This window comes from Rhinolophus sinicus, linkage group LG17, assembly GCF_036562045.2.
Source record: "Rhinolophus sinicus isolate RSC01 linkage group LG17, ASM3656204v1, whole genome shotgun sequence".
Lineage (NCBI taxonomy): Eukaryota > Metazoa > Chordata > Mammalia > Chiroptera > Rhinolophidae > Rhinolophus > Rhinolophus sinicus.
In genome coordinates, this window is record NC_133766.1 from 21,432,097 (window position 1) to 21,453,331 (window position 21,235).

The 21,235-nt window shown below is 36.8% G+C and overlaps 2 protein-coding genes across 4 annotated transcripts in view; both read right to left on the reverse strand.

Annotated features, from left to right (window-relative positions):
• LOC109458658 (C4b-binding protein alpha chain) overlaps positions 1-4,030 on the reverse strand; it is a 33,332-nt gene extending 29,302 nt beyond the window's left edge. For 2 of the 3 annotated variants that reach the window (XM_074321962.1, XM_074321961.1), the window contains exon 1: positions 3,764-3,902. The gene's annotated coding sequence lies outside the window, so the exon portion shown is untranslated. Of the gene's footprint in view, positions 1-3,763 lie in introns of all 3 variants that reach the window. The other variant, XM_074321963.1, reaches the window with a different exon arrangement.
• A 3,695-nt stretch (positions 4,031-7,725) lies between these two features.
• Positions 7,726-19,654, reverse strand: C4BPB (complement component 4 binding protein beta). Its single transcript, XM_019752450.2, has 6 exons — positions 19,367-19,654; positions 18,647-18,820; positions 17,332-17,508; positions 9,576-9,669; positions 8,474-8,600; positions 7,726-7,936 (listed from the first exon to the last, which is right to left on the reverse strand). Exons 1-6 carry the CDS (start codon positions 19,422-19,424, stop codon positions 7,781-7,783), a joined length of 786 nt encoding a protein of 261 aa, XP_019608009.2. The 5' UTR covers positions 19,425-19,654; the 3' UTR covers positions 7,726-7,780.
• Between the last annotated feature and the right edge of the window lie 1,581 nt (positions 19,655-21,235).

Sequence of the window (21,235 nt, forward strand, 5' to 3'; positions counted from 1 at the left end):
CTCAGCCTCACACCAAAGCCAGACACAGGACAACAACATGTGGCCAGGCCCTGGGGTACGGACCCTGGAGGGTTCAACCCTGCTTCCACCACATGAGAACTATGTGCCCCTGGGCAAGATACTCAGCACTCTAAGCTCCTCTAAGCTTCAATTTTCTTTTTTATAAAATAAGAATAATAACTATACATGTTCCAGAATTGCTGAGAGGGGGCTGGGCTTGCTGAATGGACAGCACATAGTAAATATTCCACACCAAAAAAAATGTTAGGGAAGAGAGTTGCAATGTGACTCTGACAGGACCAGAACTCTTAGAGTCAAAACATCATTATAATAATGATGTAAAATTGTAATGATGGCTGAATCACCAAGATACTTTAAACTCTGGTACAGAGGAAAGCCCACTGGCAGTGCCACACCCAGTGCAGGGACTCTGGTGCCCACAGAGTGGGGCCGGCGGGGCTGTCCGCTGTCCTGGTCTTCTTTCCTCATCCTTAGCTGTCTTCACAGGAGGAGCTCATCTACCCCACAACTTTGGCCATCATCCATGAATTACCCACAGATCTCTGGACCCAACTGTCTCCTGTAGGTACAAAATCTTATGTGCTCCATGAACTCAATTGTTAGTAAAAATCTTACTCTGCTGTGTTACTTCCCATATATAAATGTTGAGCCATTCAGGCCTTCCTCCTTTAATCTTATTGCTAACTAGAGGAATTTCAGTGCTCAGTCTGAAAATTGTGGAACTTTTAAAAGTCAGTGAAAGAAATCTCAGCAAAATAAGGAGGAAATACTTTCTCTTCCCCTGCAGCTGCGAAAAGCAGATATCGACATCATAAAACTGACCTTGTAAATGTTATTTCTAACAAAGGAGTTGTTCCTGGACTTTACAGATTGCAGCTTTCCTTCTTGAACATAACCTTTAACCCTGGAAATGTCTATAATTCTGACTGGTTATTTCAGCAAATTGTTTTTTGCTTGGGATAATACTTAAATTAAAATTTCTGTTTTTCTCTGGTGTTAATATCTGTGAGTTTTCTTTGCAAACCCAGAAACAAATTATTACACTTTCTTCTTCACTTACAGTCCTGAAAGTAAGTGAAAACTTTTGACTCTGTTGAATTTTTTTGTTTAATTTCAGTTTTATTGCGGTATAAGTGACTAAACTGAAAGTTATTTCAAGTGTACATCGTGGTGATCTGGTATGCACACGTTGTAAAAGGATTCTCCCCCACCATCTAGTTAATTAGCACATCCATCACCACATATATTTGTCTTTTTTGCCGGCAAGAACCTTCAAGTTCTACTCTCATAGCAAAGTTTAATTATACAACACAGTGTTATCAACTGTAGTCACTATGTTTTACATTAGATACTCAGACCTTCTTCATCTTATAACTAAAAGTTTGTACCCTCTTACCAAGCTCTCCCTATTTCTCTCTCACCCCCAGCCCTGGAAACCACTTGTTACATTTCTTATTTAAGCAAAAAACCTTTTTTAAAAATATTTAAGTTATAATTTCCACCGTTTAGATTAGTATTTTCAACTGCATCATTTTTATTTCCCAGGAATCTTTAATTCAACAGACTCCAAACTAAATGCACTATCTTCCTTTCAACACTACTTGACCTCTGCACTTTCTGTTTCAGCTAAAGTAATAATTTCCACTCAGCCTCCCAGGCTAGAAACCTAAATCATCCTAGTCTCCTTTCTCTTGGCCCATTTCCTTATTCAGAGTCATGGAGTCCAATCACTTTGGCCATAGCAGCATTAGAATCTGTCACTCTTTCCTACACCCCAGCCTAGACCATAGCAAAAGCCTCCAAACCTTTGTAAGCCAGGTTCCACACTGCTGTGGTTATAACCCTAAAAAGCAATTTACTTAAGAACTCCATGGTTCCTAATTCCCTGGGTGTCCATACCTCTCCCTCTGTTTCTGCTCATTTAAAACACTGTGCTTCAACTTCATGAAGGTGCTTTCCTTTCCCAAAACATAGCCTGGAATTTTTTTAAACACCTGCAACTATTTGTGTAGAATGTCTCATGTGCATGAATGCTCTTACCTCCAACCTCCAGATCAACTGTCACCTCCTTGGTGAAGAACCACCCTACACCACCAAGAAGTATCAATCTCTTCTGTGCTCCCCTAGTACTTCTCTGATACAATAGTTGTAACACCACATTGTATCATAGCTTTCTATTCACTTTTGCCTTCTGAGATAGATTGTGGGTCCCTTGAAGACAAAGAAGGTGTTTATCCAACTTTCTTGTCCCAACTTGCTATTGAAACTGGCATATAACAGTAATCCAATAAATGAAATTCAATTTAGTTTTGCCTTCTTAAGAATAACTAACTGCTTTACTGAGGACCAAGTGAAATAATGTGTGTAAAGTGCTCTGTAAATTTTAAAGAGATGATACATTGATTTGACTTCCCTTACTAGTGCTCAGGATGTATGGTGGCTCAGTGGGTCAGGGACAACATTGTGTTTCACCATCGTACTCCTTGTGGTTTCTCAGCAGAAACTGCACAGAACTCAGCAGACCACAGAGTACGAAGATGGAGGATAGCACTTGTGTGTTGAGAAGACCAGAGTTTGAGTCCCAGCAATCCCATCTTCAAATTCTCTAATCTTGAAGCAGCTACATCAGCTCCTTGGACCTCAGCTTTTCATCACTAAAATGATGACATTAAACTCAGACCATCTTTCTATTCCCTACAAACTCCAGAATTCTGTAACTGCCCACTGAAAAGCTAAGACTTTCCTAGCAAATGCTCTCATATTTCAATGACATCATCATCTTTTAAATCCCTTCAGAAATAAAACCAACTCAAGAGCCATAGTCTACATGGTGGGTCTCTTATAAATAATCCCATCAGCACTGATCAATTTGAGAGGCACAGGGGAAATCCTCAGGCCAAAATTTCTTCTTCCATTAGAGATTACTTCTTGAGTTAATGTATTTATTTTATCTAAACTTTCCCTTTTAAAATTCAGATGCCTTTGTAAAGAATGATATTTGTTCCCACTCTCAGGTGGAGTGTCTCCTTGCTCACACCTGCACTCGCAATCACATCACGTTCAGACTCCAGAAAAAAACTGGCTTCCACACTTTCCTCTCCCTTCCTAGAATTTCTTTATCTGTCAGCTCCTTCCTTCTGGACTCATATTCAAATGTATCTCTACACTTGAGGGAGAGAAAGGAGATGAAGACGACTAAGCCTTCTAGCTTTAGAAACTAATTAGAGACTGACTGACTTATTACCCTCCTTATTAGCAACTCTAAAGGTCTTTACTGTCGGTGGTGAAGAAGGTGTGGAGAGGTTAAGAAAATCTCCAAAGGAAATTGCATCAATTTTCAGAATGCAGACTATGAAAACCCGGGGTCTTTTGAATCCCTTTGGGAAGTCTGGCTTGCCTCCTGTCTCAATTCCCTGACATGGAGAGATGATTAAAAGAAGAAGAACCAACACACTCAACTGTTATATGCAATAACAAGAGCAACATCTTACTTTTTTCTGTTTCAGTTTATTTCATTAGTGTGCATCATTACTTCCCCATTTATAATTTTAAAAAACTGAGGCTCGGAGGGGTTAAAAGTACTCTTCAAGTCATGCAATGCCCTGAAAATGCAGTACTCCTGAAAAGATTTCTGTTGAAACACCCCCAAGTCTTTGCCTGTGTCTCATCCTTCTAGTCTTGCACTCCTCAAAGGGCCAAACCACAAGCCTTTCCCCCAAGGTCCCCCAAGTAATCCACTGACCTGCAGGTAGCTGATGAAGAAAGAAGTAGAAGACTTTATCACGGTTCCTTGCGTAGTTTTTCAGGAAAGAAAACTGCCTTGATCTCTCATAGTCCTGGTTCCGTCCCAGATAAGGGTTTACCAGAAAGCCCTAACGTTGGCTAGTAATTGCTCCACCAAAAAATCCCGGAATTGCAGCCATGTGGTTGGCTGATCAAGGACAGCTAGATGGAAATGAGTGGGCAGAGACTCTCTACTGGCTCAGTGAATGATTAACTGCAAAAATATAGCACCACTATTTACCTAATCTCCTTCCTCTTCACCAGTCCTCATTCTTGATAACATGTTGCAATCATTTATTTTTCTCCTCTGCCAACCATTTCCCTTAAGTGAACAAAATAATATGAATTTGATGCCAGAATTTTTTTTTTCTTTTCATAAATACAAGAAGGTTGTACAAGATGCAATCCAGCTAACCTGGAAACTTTGGATGCCACAGGGTTCAAACTAGGTTCACAAAGATGATCTATTTTCCATTAGTCTGTCTAGCTTTCCTGGGGGCTCAGAGAACTATGGGTGACCCGGCCCTGTGCTGGTCTCCATTCCATCCCAAGAAAATACAAAAGGTGGGGAGTTTAACATATTTACTGAGTTCCTGCTATGTGCCAAGTTGCCTGGAACAACATTAGTATTCAGTAAATGTTAGCTACTACCACCACCCCGTCTACTAAATGCTGGGCATAAGATGACCTCCAGAAGTTAGTCTGTCACTGAGTGCTGCTCAGAAGAATGTGATGAAGGGCCAGCCATGGTTGCTATCACATCAATCTAGAAAGGATCCCAAACGCTGACATTATCAATTAAGCTATTAAGCCTCAGGATTAAGGTTGTGTGCTCAGGAAATTGCTATTAAAAAGCAAGTTCTTCCTGACAACTTCACTTTTTCTGTAATAAACACCAAAAGTCTCAAAGATTTCAGAAAAGAAGGAGCTGAACCACAGCAGAAGTTTTGACAGAGAGATGACATTTGGGCTGGGCTTTGAATGAAACGTGGAAATTATTAGATGAAAGAGAGAAATTGGAGGTAAAAAGAACATAGGCCAAGTCACAAAGGTAAGACAGATTTGCTGTTTGGACAAGACTGAGCATAAAGAAGGATTCCAGATTGTGCAAAATTCTGAGAGCTGAGTTAGAGGAAATGTCATCTTACAGCTGGGTCTTCAAAATACCATTTCCCAATCTATTGCAGTCAGAAGAGAATCGTTTGTTCTTTTCCTTATTTTCAATGCCTTTCATCCTGAAATGTACCCTCAACCTTGATGAAACCTCAAATTTCATTTTTCTTCTGTTGTGACATGTTGACCTTCTCAAGAGGCTCCTATGTTTCCTGCCTATTCTTTCTCATTAATCACTCCACACCCCTCCTTTTTGTGGTCTTCCAATCTGGCTTCTTCCCACACTTATTGACAAATCTCTTTGAGGCATGCCCTTGTCTCCAAATCCAAAAGTTCTTTAAGTCATTTCTTGTGATTTCTTAGCAGCCTCGAACACCACTGATCATCTCTTTTCTGAAACTCTTCTCTGTTGTCTTCCATTATCCTAAGCCTTTCCTGATTCTCCAGTCTTACTAATTGCTCTTTCTTAGTTTTGTTACCTTCTCTTCCTTCTTTTCATACCTAAATATATCCCAGGTTCTTCTTTAAAATTTTTTTTTCTTCCACATCTTTAATTATCTTACCTGCTCTCATGGCTTAATTATTCCCTATAAGAGAACTACTCCATAAGTACATCTCTATCTCTGATTACTCTCCTAAATGCAGACCTACTTTTTTTGTTGTTGTTGGCCATTGGACATCTTACAAGCACTTTATACTCAGCACAACCAAAAGGGAACTTCTCATTTCCTGTCCAGAAGCTTCATCTTCTGACCCCCACATTAATCTAGGCTCCCAGGAATGAAATTTCAGACTTGCCTTTAAACCTTTCTGCTCCCTCATTTTCCAACTTGTCAATTAGTTGACAAGTTGCTGTTATTGGATTTTGCAATGTCTTTCATGTCCGTGGTTTCTTTTCTGTTTGTACTGCCATCAAGCCACTTCAGGTCATCATTGTCTCTCATGTGGACTATGTCAGTGGCCCTTTCAATGGATTCTCTGTCTCAGTTTTTTTTTCCTACTTCCACCTATATACCTACTATTGTGAGAGAAATATTCTATGTCCTGTCCTCATCAATTCCTTGTTTGAAACTCTTCCATCTCTACTCACTACCTACCAAATAAACTTTAAATGTTTTTAACATACCCTTTGACGCCCTCTATAAATTCACTGTAAAGTATCTTGCTAGCTTTTTGTCTCATCACTTCCCATGCTTTATCTAGGTCAATTCAGGCTATGTGCAGTTCCCTAAACATGCCCCATCTTTCTTGCCTCTTCATAGCACCTTTTTAAAAAATTATTACTAAACACTCAATTTAAAACACTACAAAAGTTTAAGAGAATAAACACCTGTAATTTCATCATTTTAAGAGAAGTGTTTTCATCTGTGCCTATTATTGCCTCATCCTTTTCTACAAGAATAAAGGTTTTGATAAATGTAAACATAAGTACTTGTTATTTTGTATTCTAGTTTTACTTAAGATTATATACTTAAGATTTTGTTGTTCATAATTATCACTGTAAAAGGCTGCTTTACATTTGATGTACCATAACTTATTTAAAAATTTTTTAAAAGATTGGACATTTCAAATGATCACAAGGTCTTGCTAGTGTAGATAATACAGGCAATAATATAATGAATAGCTTCAAATTAAAAATCATTTTGCTCAAGTTAAATTAACCCTAAGAGTGGACTTACTTGGTTAAAGAGCTCATAACTTCATTCCACTTGGAATATCTCCTTCCTAATCTTTGTCTCTAACTCCTACTCTCTTTTAAAGGCTCAAATAACTATGACCTCTTCCTTGACAATTTTCCTGCCTCTTCCTCGCAGACAGAAGTCATCCTGTCAGCTAACATCTGAGTTCCCATAGTGCACTGTTCTGTGCAAGGTGTTTATTTCATCCTAACCACCTGAATTAATCACTTATATAAGTATATATCTATATATCTATATGCCAGCGGTGCCTATCTTAAAATGTGTATACATTTTTTGGCACCTTCTGTACATCTATATACAAGTCTTATGTCTATTAATAGACTGTGGGTTACTTCAGAGTCCATCTGTTACTCTCTTTTGTAACTTCACCTAGAGATGTTTCCATTATTTCAAGCTCTCTTATGTATTTGCTTTGTATTTTACCCAGATTTCCCATGTGTTTTAAGTAAAGGTCAGAGTGTAAAATGGAAGAAGCTTGTCATATCAGCTCAGTATGACATCTTGACGGGAAAACCTTGGGATTCTTGTGTCTTCTGCACTCAAAAAAAGGAGAAGAGAATATATTCACTTGTGTTGTTCCATCTCAAATTAACCATACAGGGCTAGGTTTCATCCAAAAGACCAATATTTCTGCAATATCACTGCAGAATATTTGGAAACCTGGTTTTATAAACATGATGTAAGGGAGACCCAGGAGAGTTTGGGTCCTAATTCTACTTTTTTCTCAATAGATCATTTTAATATATAACTGTTTTGAACCTATTTCCCGAAAATGAGAGGTTAATTTTTACCTCATACATTTTCATTAATTTGAGGTTAATTTTTGCCTCATCATTCCTGTCTCATATTAAAATATAAGATAGCACACCCTTAGCTGTGATTCTAGCTTCCCATTATTTTTAAAAACAGGAATTTAAACCCTTAACTCCTCATTAATGTGTTGCTAATTCTAGTCTTAAACAGATAACCACCACATTTGGTCTTTCCACATTCTGAGTGCAACACACACACACACACACACACACACACACACACAATGCATTACACAACCGCAGTTGGTTACTATGAAGTTGCTTTCCAGTGCAATGAGGGAAAAATCTGAAACCAATTTCAAAACCAAGAGGAAAATTTATTCATAAGTGTATTTCCATTACCCAGTTGGCTCAGCCCCAATGTAAGGGCAATACTTTTGCCTCCAACTCAGCTTTCTTTATTTCCAGAGAATATTTTAGTTCCTCCACTGTTAAGCCATTTTCCTTTAATCTTTTCTGAAAGTTTTCTATGGTTTTGCAAAAATCCTTCCTCTCCCGAGAGGCAAACTGAAGAAGAAAACAAAAATCTAGGTTACAACTTAAGGACTGAGACCCCATTATCCACTCTAAAGCCCCTGAATGGGGGCTCAGATACAGACTAACTCAAGTAGGGATCTGGGCCTTCAACAGGATGCTTAAATGTACTTGTTATTATCCCAGTAGAAACATAAACTAAAAGAGGGTTTTCAATGAAAATTGATCTGTTCAGTGTTTTTTGGAGTCTAGAAGAGTTTTATAGACATTTCACAGCAATACTTGCAAGTCTAAGACACGAGTTTATGTACCTTGCTCTATAAAGTACATAAAACAGCAACTCCTTCTCACATGGCCTCATGAGGTATTTGTGATGATGTTGGCGAATGGGAACTTCCATATATAAAAATGTGAGTTAATAGTTAATGAGCCCCATTCTACAATCAGACCAAGGCCAACCCATTCAAATCCATCCAAAATTGAACAGATATTTACTAAGCATGTGCCAGGAGAAATGCCAGGCCCTGGAGTTACAGTGGTGAACCAGACAAACAAGAGTCTACTACTTACAAGTGCCTTCTCACACGCAGTCTGGGGAGCCAGTTTGGGAACTTCTTGGATCAATTCACAGACTGGAAGTGCGCTGCTCCACTCCCCATCAATGCACTGCTGTTCTTGTGTGCCCACTAAGTGGTACCTGAACAGAAATTAGAATGGCAACACCCTTAGTCTTTCCACTTTCTGAACTGGGTAACTAAGGCTGGTTTTGTGCCATTGTAGTTCAGTATTTCATAGTGTGATAAAAACCACCTCTCCATCCCTGATCCATAATGTATGCTTAAGTTATCTCAGTATAACAAAGTAATAATAAAGTAAAACCACTCATCTGAGGGGTGCAGAGGACCCAAGTGATGAGTCAACCCATAAAACATGGAGAAATGAGAAATTCTGAATATGTGTGTTTACATACACAGTTTTTGAATGGGGAGGGTGAGGAAAGAAGCTCTTCATCATTCAGTTAACTTTTTAGAAAGCATCTATCATCTATACTGTAGAAAGGAGTAGAAAGCTAGAAAGAGCCTTCAAATAAATTTTAACGAACTTTAGTAAAAGTAGCAAAAAGGAGCTGTGGTTTTAATAAGAAAAACAGGAGAGCTGACTATAAAATTGGTTGGAGATACATAATGAGATTGAAATTCTAGTGAGGATACATGACCCTGAGTTCATAAGATTTAGATAAGGGAAAATAAAGGGTAGATCTATAAGGTGGGTGACCAGGCAATCTAAATTAAGGTAAGACTTTAGGATATTTTAAGGGTCTATACTTTAAATCGTTCTATTTCTGCACTTCCATATGTTCTGTATTTATTTGAAATTTTTGTTCTGAGATTCTTTAGAAAACACATATTTTTAATATTTTGTCTTATCTTAACTAAGAGAAAAAAAAGTGATACTTTAATTAGGATAAATAGGATGATCAGTCTGTCTTTTGAGGGTTGGGGAGAGCTGGTAGGAGGCTAAAGCAGCTCTCAAAATCAGAATGAGCTCCGAATCCGGAAACAGTAGGAAATCAGGGGACTATTAGTAGTTTGAGACAGACTGAGTCATTCCCAAAAATGATGCTACTAGTCAATGAGCAAGATCTCATATTTGAAAGGCTGTGTATACTTACCTCTCTTCACAGTAATAAGTAATAGTAGATCCTGAGTTGAAATCTCTTCCTTCAAAATAGCCATGAGCTGGAATCCCAGGATGGCCACAGTCTCCTGAGAGACAAGAGTATAAGAGTGACAATTGGGAAGTCCAGTTATGCTCAATTAACAGTGCTCCCTAAGTGCAACTGTCTATGCCAGCACCTGCCATCTCCATAACAGCACATGTGGGACCTTGGGACATCCTCTCCATTCATTTCCTTCTGGTCAAAATCATCTTGGTCCATGGAAAAGACCCCCTCTACCAGCTCATCCTCTGAGTCAGTGATTTGTGTGTACTTTCTGATTGACAGGAGCTCAAGGAAAGAAAGTTTAAGTTGTAGGGAAGTTAATTGTCAGTGTGCAAGAAAAAAAAAAATCAGACCATAGGTAGAAGTGGAAGAAATAAGTCCCTGAGACAGGAGATAAACAGTGTGAGCTCAAATGGAGGTTGACAACCCCTGTGGAACAGAGTTGCACAATATGAGAGCTTCAGAAAAAAGAACAGAGCTGGAAGCAACGAGGATGAGTCTGTAAAACTGTGGAAAAAGAGATGGATGAGGTACTAGATGTTGTGAGTTTGGGTTCCAGCTCTTGTAGTAGCCACCTGGCACTAAAGAATTCATTTCATCCCCCTCATCTTTCCCCTAACCTATAAGAGGAGCAGGTAAATGATATTATTTCCAAGCTTCCTTTCATCTCTGAGATTGAGTCTAAACATGATCAAGATTAAAGACTAAATCCATAATAATACCAGATGAAACAGACTTCGGCATAAAAAAGGTAACAAGAGACAAAGACAAAGACGTTTCATAATGATAAAGAGAACTATACAACAAGAAGACATAACAGGCATCAATATTTATGCCCCCAATCAGGGAGCACCAAAAAATACTAACAGAACTAAAGGGAGAAATTTACCAAAACACAATTATAGTTAGGGACCTAAATACATCATTAACAGCTATGGATAGATCATCCAAACAGAAAATAAATAAAGAAATAATAGCCCTAAATGACACATTAGGTGAAATGGACATAATTGACATTTATAGAGCACTTCATCCCAGAACATCAGACTATACATTCTTTTCTAGTGGACATAGAACATTCTCAAGGATAGACCATATATTGGGGTATAAAACTAGCCTCAACAAATTTAAGAAGATTGAAATCATACCAAGCATATTCTCTGATCTCAGGGCTTTGAAATTGGATACCAACTGCAGAAAGAAAGCGGAAAAACCACAAACATGTGGAGATTAAACAATACACTTTTAAAGAATGACTGGGTCAAAGAGGAAATAAGAGGAGAGAGATCAAAAGATACATAGAAACAAATGACAATGAAAATACATCTTACTAAAATTTTTGGGATGCAGCAAAAGCAGTTTTAAGAAGGAAATTTATATCATTACAGGCCTATCTCAAGAAGGAAGAAAAATCCAAGATAAATAATCTCACGTTACACTTTAAAGAACTAGAAAAAGAAGAACAAATAAAACCCAAAGTCAGCAAGAGGAAGGAAATAACAAAAATCAGAGCAGAACTAAATGATATAGAGAACAAAAAGACAATACAAAAAATAAATGTGATGAAGAGCTGGTTCTTTGAAAAGATTAATAAAATTGACAAACCCTTGGCTATACTCACTTAGATAAAAAGAGAAAAGACACTAATAAACAAAATCAGAAATGAAAGAGGGGAAGTTATCACGGATGCCACAGAAATAAAAAGGATCATCCAAGAATACTATGAAGGACTATGTGCCACCAAATTCAATAACCTAGAAGAAATGGACAAATTCTTAGAAACATATAGCCTTCCTAGGCTGAATCACAAAGAACTGGAAAATCTAAATAGAATGACCAACAGTAAGGAAATTTAATCAGTCATCCAAAACCTTCCCAAAAGCAAAAATCCGGGACCAGATGGCTTCACTAGTGAATTCTATCAAACATTCAAAGAGGATCTAATACCTGTCCTGCTCAAACTCTTCCAAAAAATTGAAGAACAGACAATACTCCCTAATTCATTTTATGAGGCCAACATTACCCTGATACCGAAACCTGGTAAGGATAACACAAAAAAAGAAAATTAAGGACCAATATTTCTGATGAATACAGATGCAAAAATCCTACACAAAAATTCTAGCAAATTGAATGCAACAATGCATTAAAAAGATTATACATCACGACCAAGTGGGGTTCATCCCAGCGGCACAAGGGTGGTTCAACACACACAAATCGATCAATGTGGTACACCATATAAACAAAATAAAGGACAAAAATCATATGATTATATCAATAGATGCAGAAAAAGCATTTGACAAGATACAGCATTGATTTATGATGAAAACACTTAATAAAATAGAAGGAAAATATCTCAACATAATAAAGGCCATATATGACAAACCTTCAGCTACTATCATAATTAATGGTGAAAAACTGAAGCCCTTTCTTCTATGTTCAGGAATACGACAGGGCTGTCCCCTATCACCTCTGCTTTTCAACATAGAACTGGAAGTCCTAGACAGAGCAATCAGGCAAGAGAAAGAAATAAAAGGCATCCAAATGGGGAATGAAGAAGTTAAAATGTCACTTTTTGCAGATGACATGATGCTATGTATAGAAAACCCTAAAGACATTACCAAAAAACTATTAGAAACAATAAATGAATACAGCAAAGTTGCCAGCTATAAAATCAATGTCTAACTTCCATTGCATTCCTATATACTAACAATGAAATCTCAGAAAAAGAAATTTTTTTAAAAAATTCCTTTTGCAATTGCAACAAAAAGAATAAAATACCTAGGAATAAACTTAACCAAGGATGTGAAAGACTTACATACCGAAAACTGTAAGACATTTTTAAAAGAAATTGAAGAAGACACAAAGAAATGGAAAGACATTCCATGTTCATGGATTGGAAGAATCAACATAGCTAAAATGGCCATATTACCCAAAGCAATATACAGATTCAATACAATCTCCATCAAAATCCCAAGGGCATTTTTTTAAGAAATAGAACAAAACATCATCAGATTTGTATGGAACCACAAAAGACCCTGAATAGCCAAAGTAATCCCAAGAAAAAAGAACAATGCTGAAGGTATCTCTCTCCCTGCCTTCAGCTTGTACTACAGGGCAACAATAATCAAAACAGTATAGTATTGGCAGAAAAACAGACACACAGACCAATGGAATAAAATTGAGAACCCAGAAATTAACCCACATAAATATGGACAGATAATTTTTGACAAAGAAGCCAAAAACATACAATGGAGAAAAGACAGCCTCTTCAATAAATGGTGCTGGGAGAACTGGAAAGCTACATGCAAAAGAATGAAAGTAGACTGCTCTGTCACCATGTATGAAAATTAACTCAAAATGGATCAAAGACCTAAACATAAGATCTGAAACAATAAAATGCATGGAAGAAAACATAGGTACTAAACTTATGGACCTTGGTTTTAAACAGCATATTATGAATTTGACCCCAAAGGCAAGGGAAGTAAAAGCTAAAATAAATGAATGGAACTATATCAAACTAAAAAGCTTCTGCACAGCAAAAGAAACCATTGACAAAATAAAGAGGCAACTAACCGAGTTGGAGAAGATTTTTGCAAACAACATCTCCGAGAAGGCGCTAATATCCAAAATATATAAAGAACTCATACAACTCAAGAACAATAAATGCAACAAACAATCCAATTAAAAACAATCCAATTAAAAAATTAGCAGCAGGCCTGAATAGACATTTCTCTAAAGAAGACATATAAATGGCCGATAGACATATGAAAAATGCTCAACATCACTAATCATCAGAGAAATGCAAATAAAAACCACAATGAGATATCACCTCACCCCAGTTAGAATGGCTATCATCAACAAGACAAATAGTGACAAGTGTTGGAGATGCTGTGGAAAAAAGGAACCCTCATACACTGTTGGTGGGAATGCAGACTGGTGCAGCCGCTATGGAAGGCAGTGGGGAGGTTTCTCAAAAAACTAAGAATAGAATTATCATATGACCCAGCAATCCCTCTCCTGGGTATCTACCCAAAATATCTGAAAACATTTATCTGTAAAGATATATGCGCTCCAATCTTCATTGCAGCTTTATTTATGGTGGCCAAGACATGGAAATAACAAAAGTATCCTTCGATAGATGAATGGATAAAGAAGTTGTGGTAGATATACACAGTGGAATACTACCCTGCCATAAGAAAAGATGAAATAGTACCATTTGCAACAACATGGATGGATTTTGAGATGATTATGCTAAGGGAAATAAGTGAGAGAACCATATGATTTCACTGACACGTGGTATATAAAATTCAAAACAACAAGGGAACAAGACAAACAAATGAAGAAACAAAAACTCATAGACACAGACAATAGTTTAGTGGTTACCAGAGGGTTAACTGCGTCTATTGATATAATCATATAGATGAGAGTAAACAGGATCAAATATATGGTGATGGAAAGAGAACTGATTCTGGGTGGTGAACACACAATGTGACATATAGATGATGTATTACAGAATTGTACACCTGAAATCTATGTAACTTTACTAACAATTGTTACCCCAATAAACTTTAATTTTAAAAAATTAAAGGCTAAATCAAGAATAATTACATAGGTGTACATTTATTGAAACATAAAGGTCTTCAAAACAAATAACTGAATATAAAAACAGCAAAGCAAAAGAGTATGTATAATATAATACTATTTTTGTAAAACACAGTCATACACAAACATATCTGAGCAAAAATGTCTGAAAATTATAAATCAAAGTATATATATATATATATATGAAACCTACTGGGTAGTAGGTTTGTAGGTAATTAATTGTTTTCTTCTATTTTCTAAATTTTCTACAACAGAGATGCATTACTTGAGCAGTTAATAAATAATTGTTAAAAAATCAAAAACTGATTTCAAAAGCTGTATAGAGGAAAGGAAAAAGAATTTCAACGAGTTGATTAAACTCAATTTAGACAGGGTTTTTCTGGTGACTGTTAAGAGTACAGTTTTGAATTGAAGGAGATGATATGGATCCTGGGTCTAAATAGAAAAGAATCTGCTTTATTCAGGGACCTAGGGAGCTTCCCCTGGAATTGGGCATTGGGCAATGAACTAAAACAAAATGACAGACAGAGATCCTGTATTTTGGAGTTAGGATAGGACCTACCTGAATTAAAGGGGAGTAAAACAGAAAAAGCCCCCAAAATATAAATATTTTAAACCAGTGTCAAGCTAATGAGGTAGATGATTTTATATGCTTGTGATTTAACAGCATCTAGTATATATGTATGTTTTAAGTAACCCCAAACTCCTAAATAAAAATATATACAGTTTCTGTTTTAAAACTGCCTATTTATTACTTTAATAGCAACTGCCAAAATACATTCAAAGAGTCATATCACTTTCTCTTGCTGACATAAGTGGCTGGTCCCTCATATACTGAATGATATTAGATGACATCAATTTTTGAGCTAATCTGATCAGTAAAAACTTGGCATCTAACTTTAACATCTATTTCTATAATTATTAGTAATGTTTACTAGTCTTTCATAAGTTTGAGAAATATAAATGCTGTTTGTGACTATTTTTGGAATTGCCTATCCTTAAAACTTTACTTTAAAACTAAACATATTCTTTTTTATTATTAAAATTTATTGGGGTGACAGTGGTCAACAAAACTACATAGGTTGCAAGTGTACAATTATCTAATACATCATCTATACGTTGCATTATGTTTTCACCACCCAGAGTCAGTTCTCCTTCCATCACCATATATTTGATCCCCTTTACCCTCTTACCATATGATCCAGCAATTGCACTCCTTAGTATTTACCCAAAGGAGTTGAAAACTTATGTGCACACAAAATCTGCACACAATGTCTATAGTAGCTTTATTCATAATTATCAAAACTTGGAAACAACCAAAATGGCCTTCAGAGGTGAATGGATAAACTGTGGTGCATCCAAAAATTAAATACTATTCAGCGATAAAAAGAAATGAGTTATCAAGCAGTGGAAAGACATGGAGGAACTTTAAAAACATATTACTATGTGAAAGAAGCCAGTCTGAAAAGGCTGCCTACTGTATGATTCCAGCTACAGGACAGTCTGAAAAAGGCAAAGCTATGGAAACGATAAAAATATCAGTGGTTGAGAGGGGTGGGGGAAGTAGAGAGATGAATAAGAGTACAGAGGATTTTTAAGGCAGTGAAAATACTCTATGTATGATATATGGATATATGTGATTATACATTTGTCCAAACCCATGGAATGTACAGCAAAAAGAGTGATCCCTAAAGCAAACTATAGACTTTGGGTGATTGTGATATGTCCAATGTAGGTTCATCCTTGGTAACAAATGTACCACTCTGCTCAGTGATGTTGATAATGGTGGAAGCTGGGGGGCAGGGGTATAGGACAATCTCTGTACCTTCCTCTCAGTTTTACTATAAAACTAAAACTGCTCTTTAAAAAAATTAAGTCTTTAAATAAATAAATTTGCAATGTTAAATATATACTTTTCCAAATGAGATTTTAAAATTAATTTTTTGTTTCATATTTTTTTAATTTAAAATTCTGATTAGAATTGCATTGTAATACCAAGTTTGCCCACCCAGAATCATGACATATCTTTTCTTTTATTCAAGTTTTATTTTATGTCCTTCGGTAAATTTTTATGTAGGTCTCACGAATTGAATTATTTTTACATTTCAATAGTCACTTAATAGTTATGACTAGAAAATAAAACTGTTGATTTTTCAATATTTATTTTGTATTTAAGAATAAAGTTTTTAATAAAGTTTCTTGTATCTTTTAAATATATTTTGCAAATAATGATATCCGGTGAGTCAGCAATCATTCTATGAGTCTATGTAGAAATAAAAGCATATATATATATATATATATATATATATATATATATATATATATATATACCTTTATATAGCATATATACCATTTGTTTCAGCATTGTTTGTAATAGTAAAAATATGGAAGTAAAATAAACATTCATCAATATGAGCGATGTGGAATAAGATATGGCATCTCTACATGCAGTTGTTAAAAAGCAGAAGATAGAGCTATACATACTGATCTGAAAAGAATTCCCATGTAAATCGTTATATGAAAAAAAAGCAATGAAAAAATATGTGTAGCAAAGACCCATTTTTGTAGGTATATATGTGTGTAGGTATACGTTTGTGCATTTGCTTTTTTAAAATGTTTGCATAAACATAAGGAAAAGCCAGGAAATAAACACATCTAATTATGTCTGAAAGCTGTGAATTGTAGTGATGGATGGAGATACTTGATACTTTCAACTCTTATTTTATATAATTTTGCAACGAATGAGTTATGATTTTTTTCCTGTTTTTGTGTGACAAATAAAAACTTTGTCACTATCTTGAAATAAAAATAAAAAAAGTTGGATGTCCCCAACTATCCTGTGTTGGACCTAGTGGGACGGGAATGCTACTTGAGAAAAGAATAAAGTGGTGTTCACTGTTTGAATGCTGTTCATTTCATCGGACTGTATCATCTGAGTTGAAGTTCAGCTCTGTGAGCTCCACTTGTTTCGTGGCTGCCTGTTAGATCCTAAGCCCTTCGCAGACACAAAATAGAGGAAAGCATCACAGGGATGTGGCGAATGCCTAGGATGTCACTGCTGATCAGTACCTTTGGGATTTGGACTTGTTTCTCTTGTACTTACTGCTTCTGCAGACGGGAAGGGGAGGCACCCAGGTGTGGTTCTCTAGGCACTGGCTCCAGTTGCTGCCCTTGAGGATGTAGTCCTCTTTGCACATAAACGTGATTCTGTCATTCACATTCACAGGGCCTGGGGAACTGAACTCACCATTCACCAGCACAGGGTCAGGACAGTGGCCCACTGAAGAAGAAAGAGGCAGTGATCGATCTGAATGGGCCAGGCGGAAGCCCCACACAGCAAAGGCTAGACCTCCTCAGCCATCATTAAGAAAATAGGAAACTAGAGCCAAAACTGCACTTTTTAACAGGAACTGGTGCATGGTACCAAACCATATCAATGAAGGATGAGAAAAGACTGGGTTGGCCTAAGTGTGGTAGAAAAGGTCCTGGTCATACACAAAAGTGACAATTGGCACTTGAGCTTCCTAAAAGTAATTAAGCATACGGTATAACTGGAAATTACCAATAGCATATGCATCATTCTGTTATGGTAAGCTTTGCTCAAAATTGTTGAGCCTATGTTTGAGGCAAGTGTTTCCTTCCCTTTCATCCAGCCAAATACATACATTACCCATCACTTCTTACTTTGTTTGGTTTTTCCCAGGTAGAAAAACAAGAGAGAACGCAGAGGAGTGTGAATTTGGTCATATGAATAAAAGATAAGCATGCTGGTGTGCTTTATTCTAGGTATGAAGGAGAACTAATCCAGCTATTCCTGAAAATAGTAACGCTAAAGAGGGTATAGACGAATTATTCTCCATCACTATAGACGCCATAATGAGTTTTGTGAACTTGAGCAAATCACTTAGAGCTCAGTTATCACATCTGTAAATTGAGAACATAAATTTTTCCCAGTTCAAAAGTTACATGACGAATGAAATAAAATGATATGATATTTACTTCAAAATAATAATGCAAAGCAGAATTGTAGCTGAAAAAGGATTAGTCATGTGTTGATAATTGTTGAAGCTGGATGATAAGAACATATGAGTTCCTTTTACTCATCTGTCATTCACAGTTTAAATTTATCATAATATAAAATTTTAAAGCAGTATGATATTAAACAAATTACAGCCAAAAAAATAATCATTTTAATATATGGTAGAAATTCTTTCCTTCTTGTAGGGGTGATTGAGTCTATTAAGAGCTGGTCGTGTGCCATCTACAAGAAGTTCCATCACTAGAGTGCTTTAAAACTGGACTCCTATAAGTTGAGAATTTTGTTTCTTACAGAATTTTCACATGCCCTACTGAAGTAGGACGTGAAAGAATGCAGTGAAATGACAAAATGGACAAAGAAGCAGAAAGAGCAAACTTACAGCGGCACTTGGGAGTGGGGCCGTTCCACTCCTTTGAGGCATTGCAAAAAAAGGTTTTCTCTCCTACCAGATGGTAGCCCTTAAGACAAGTGTAAGTCCCCAGAATTTGTCCCTTCATTTCCTTTGCAATAAATATGCTGTTGTCCACTGGGGGAAGTTCTGGACAGCTCTGCGCTGCAAGGAAAAAGGAAACAGATTCACTTGGCATTTCATGTGCTGTGTGAAAACCCGTTAGATTCCCCATCCGACTTTCTTTTTGATGGATTATTGATTCTGATTCCTTGTACTCATTCATGTCCATGTACACACACACCCCTCCTTACCCAAGGATTCCCAAAGATTTGTTTTCAAAAGGAATTTTACTCAAATTCAGCCGTAAGTCATCCATTCCCAAAGAAAAAAAATTCCCTTTTCAAATGACGGCCCTGGAGTTTATAAGACCACTCAAGATTTTAAAACAGGTACTGTTTTTGCTCCTAAAACAGGAGGGGGAAGTAAACAGGTAAGTAAGTAAACCCATTTCACAGAGCAGAATCATCATTAAATGTTTACAAAGATCCTGTGAAGTACAGAGTATTAGGTCAAGCAATGTGAGATTTTTCAACAAAGTAAATATATTTCATTGATTTAAATTTCATTAAAACCCTTGACAGAATGCCTGATGACCCACAAACTCATATCAAGTGCCTTATAAACTGAGCTTAAGAAAAGCATACGTACCATCTGAGCCAGAAATCAGCCACACAACCACAAGATAGCACACAAACCGAAAAAACATCTTGTGATCAATTCCTTGACCCAGGCTGGAATTAACCCAGCCTAGACACCTTATTTGGGTCAAAATGATCTTCTAACACGGCTTAAGATGAGACCACCACCTCCTCCTAGAGAAGATGTATTGATTCCCCTTCCCTGAAAAGAATGAGGAAAAAAAAAAAAAAAGAAAACCTACTACAGGAAATAAGAACAGTAAGGAAGTTGGTACAGGGAGGGACTTTGCAAAAACACAAAGGGCTGGTAAAAGAGCTGCCAGTTTTAAAACTCAGTTTCAGAAATTGCTCAGGTTCTGTTCATGCGAATCCAGTTGACCAATCCCTTTGAACTGTAGGCTTATTTTTCCACAGAAGACTGGGGCCAAACAGTCTTGTCATGACCTTCACTTCTGTCAATATTTGCCAGTGTTTACAGTACACTTTTTGTAACTCTCTCCAGCATTGTGGGTGGAGGAAGGGGTGCCAACGCTTTCCCAAGTAAAACCCAACTCTGGGTGCTACCTTACCACCTTTTCTCAAATACCAATATCCTAAGGCTCTGAGCAGCACTGAAGACTGAAATCCCAGGGAAGCCAACTAACCTTACGTGTCTCCGGCCTTTCAGATTTATGGCTTTCCAGCAAGGACCTGGTCCGAATTGATTCCAGTCCTGAGAAGAACTCAAAAGCCCTGCAGTGACACAGTGTCCTCCTCAGCCAGGCCTGCGGAAGACTTGCCATTCTGCAGACCTTCCTGGGGCAGGAGTTGGCCTGAGTCCAGAGTCAACCATATGAACTAAGAGAGAGAGAGATGAGGGGAATGCTTTGGTCTCGGGAATTAAAGCATGTAAAATTGCTCTGGGGCTCTCATAGCTTCTTGTTCATGACTATTACAGCAAGTAGCTGGCTGGCCATGCTTCAATTATAAAATTGAGGTAAAATTCCTACAAAATTTTAGGTTTAAAAACTAATAATCATAAAGCATCATCATAATTTTGAAGCATAAGGATACAGTAAGGTCTCAAACGTTCTTCTGTTCCCCACCCATTATCACTACTTTATAATGACTTGTTCTCATCTCTCTCCCATGCTCGACTGCCGACAACTGCAGGACAGAGAGTGTGCCTTATTTGTGCTTGTGTTCTTTTCCTCTGCACTCCAGAATGCAATGCAGAATGGTCCGCTAAATAAATAAAAACAATGCAGGATACATGAAAAGAACACACTCATCCAGAAACTTTACCACAGCCTCTGAAATCCACACTGATAATTTATCATTTATGTATACTGTCTTTATGGTTTTTCCACATCTTTGTTCAACTAATACGTGAGCTCAGATGGATAGCAGACTTGGGTTTATCACTTTGTGAGGTGTGCAAATGTCTAATCACTACATTGTTTTGTACACCTGACACTAATTTTTTAAAAACTTCATTGTAAAAAAAAGTACATGAGCTTCTAGAGTGCAAGCACCTTTTAAAGTATAAGTTTCAAACAGTTAATCACATGACATTCACGTAAATATAAAATGAGTGTGTCAAAGATTTTATTCAACTAATTAATTAGTGAGGGGACCATTAAGATACTACAACTAGTTTAAAGGAGAATTTCAGGAACAGAGATTTATATAGTCAGTCAGTCAAAGGCATTCTGAAATGACTTCTCTAACAGATGCAAAGCTGGTAAATATCATACAGGGCAACAAACTGTAATATTTGGAATCAGCTTTTTTAATTGATAGAAATTAATTGATTCCACTAGACAAAATTCATTTGCCTTGCTGTGATCAGAATCATTTGTATTATTCTCACAAAAAAATAGTTTGCATTTCTATTCAT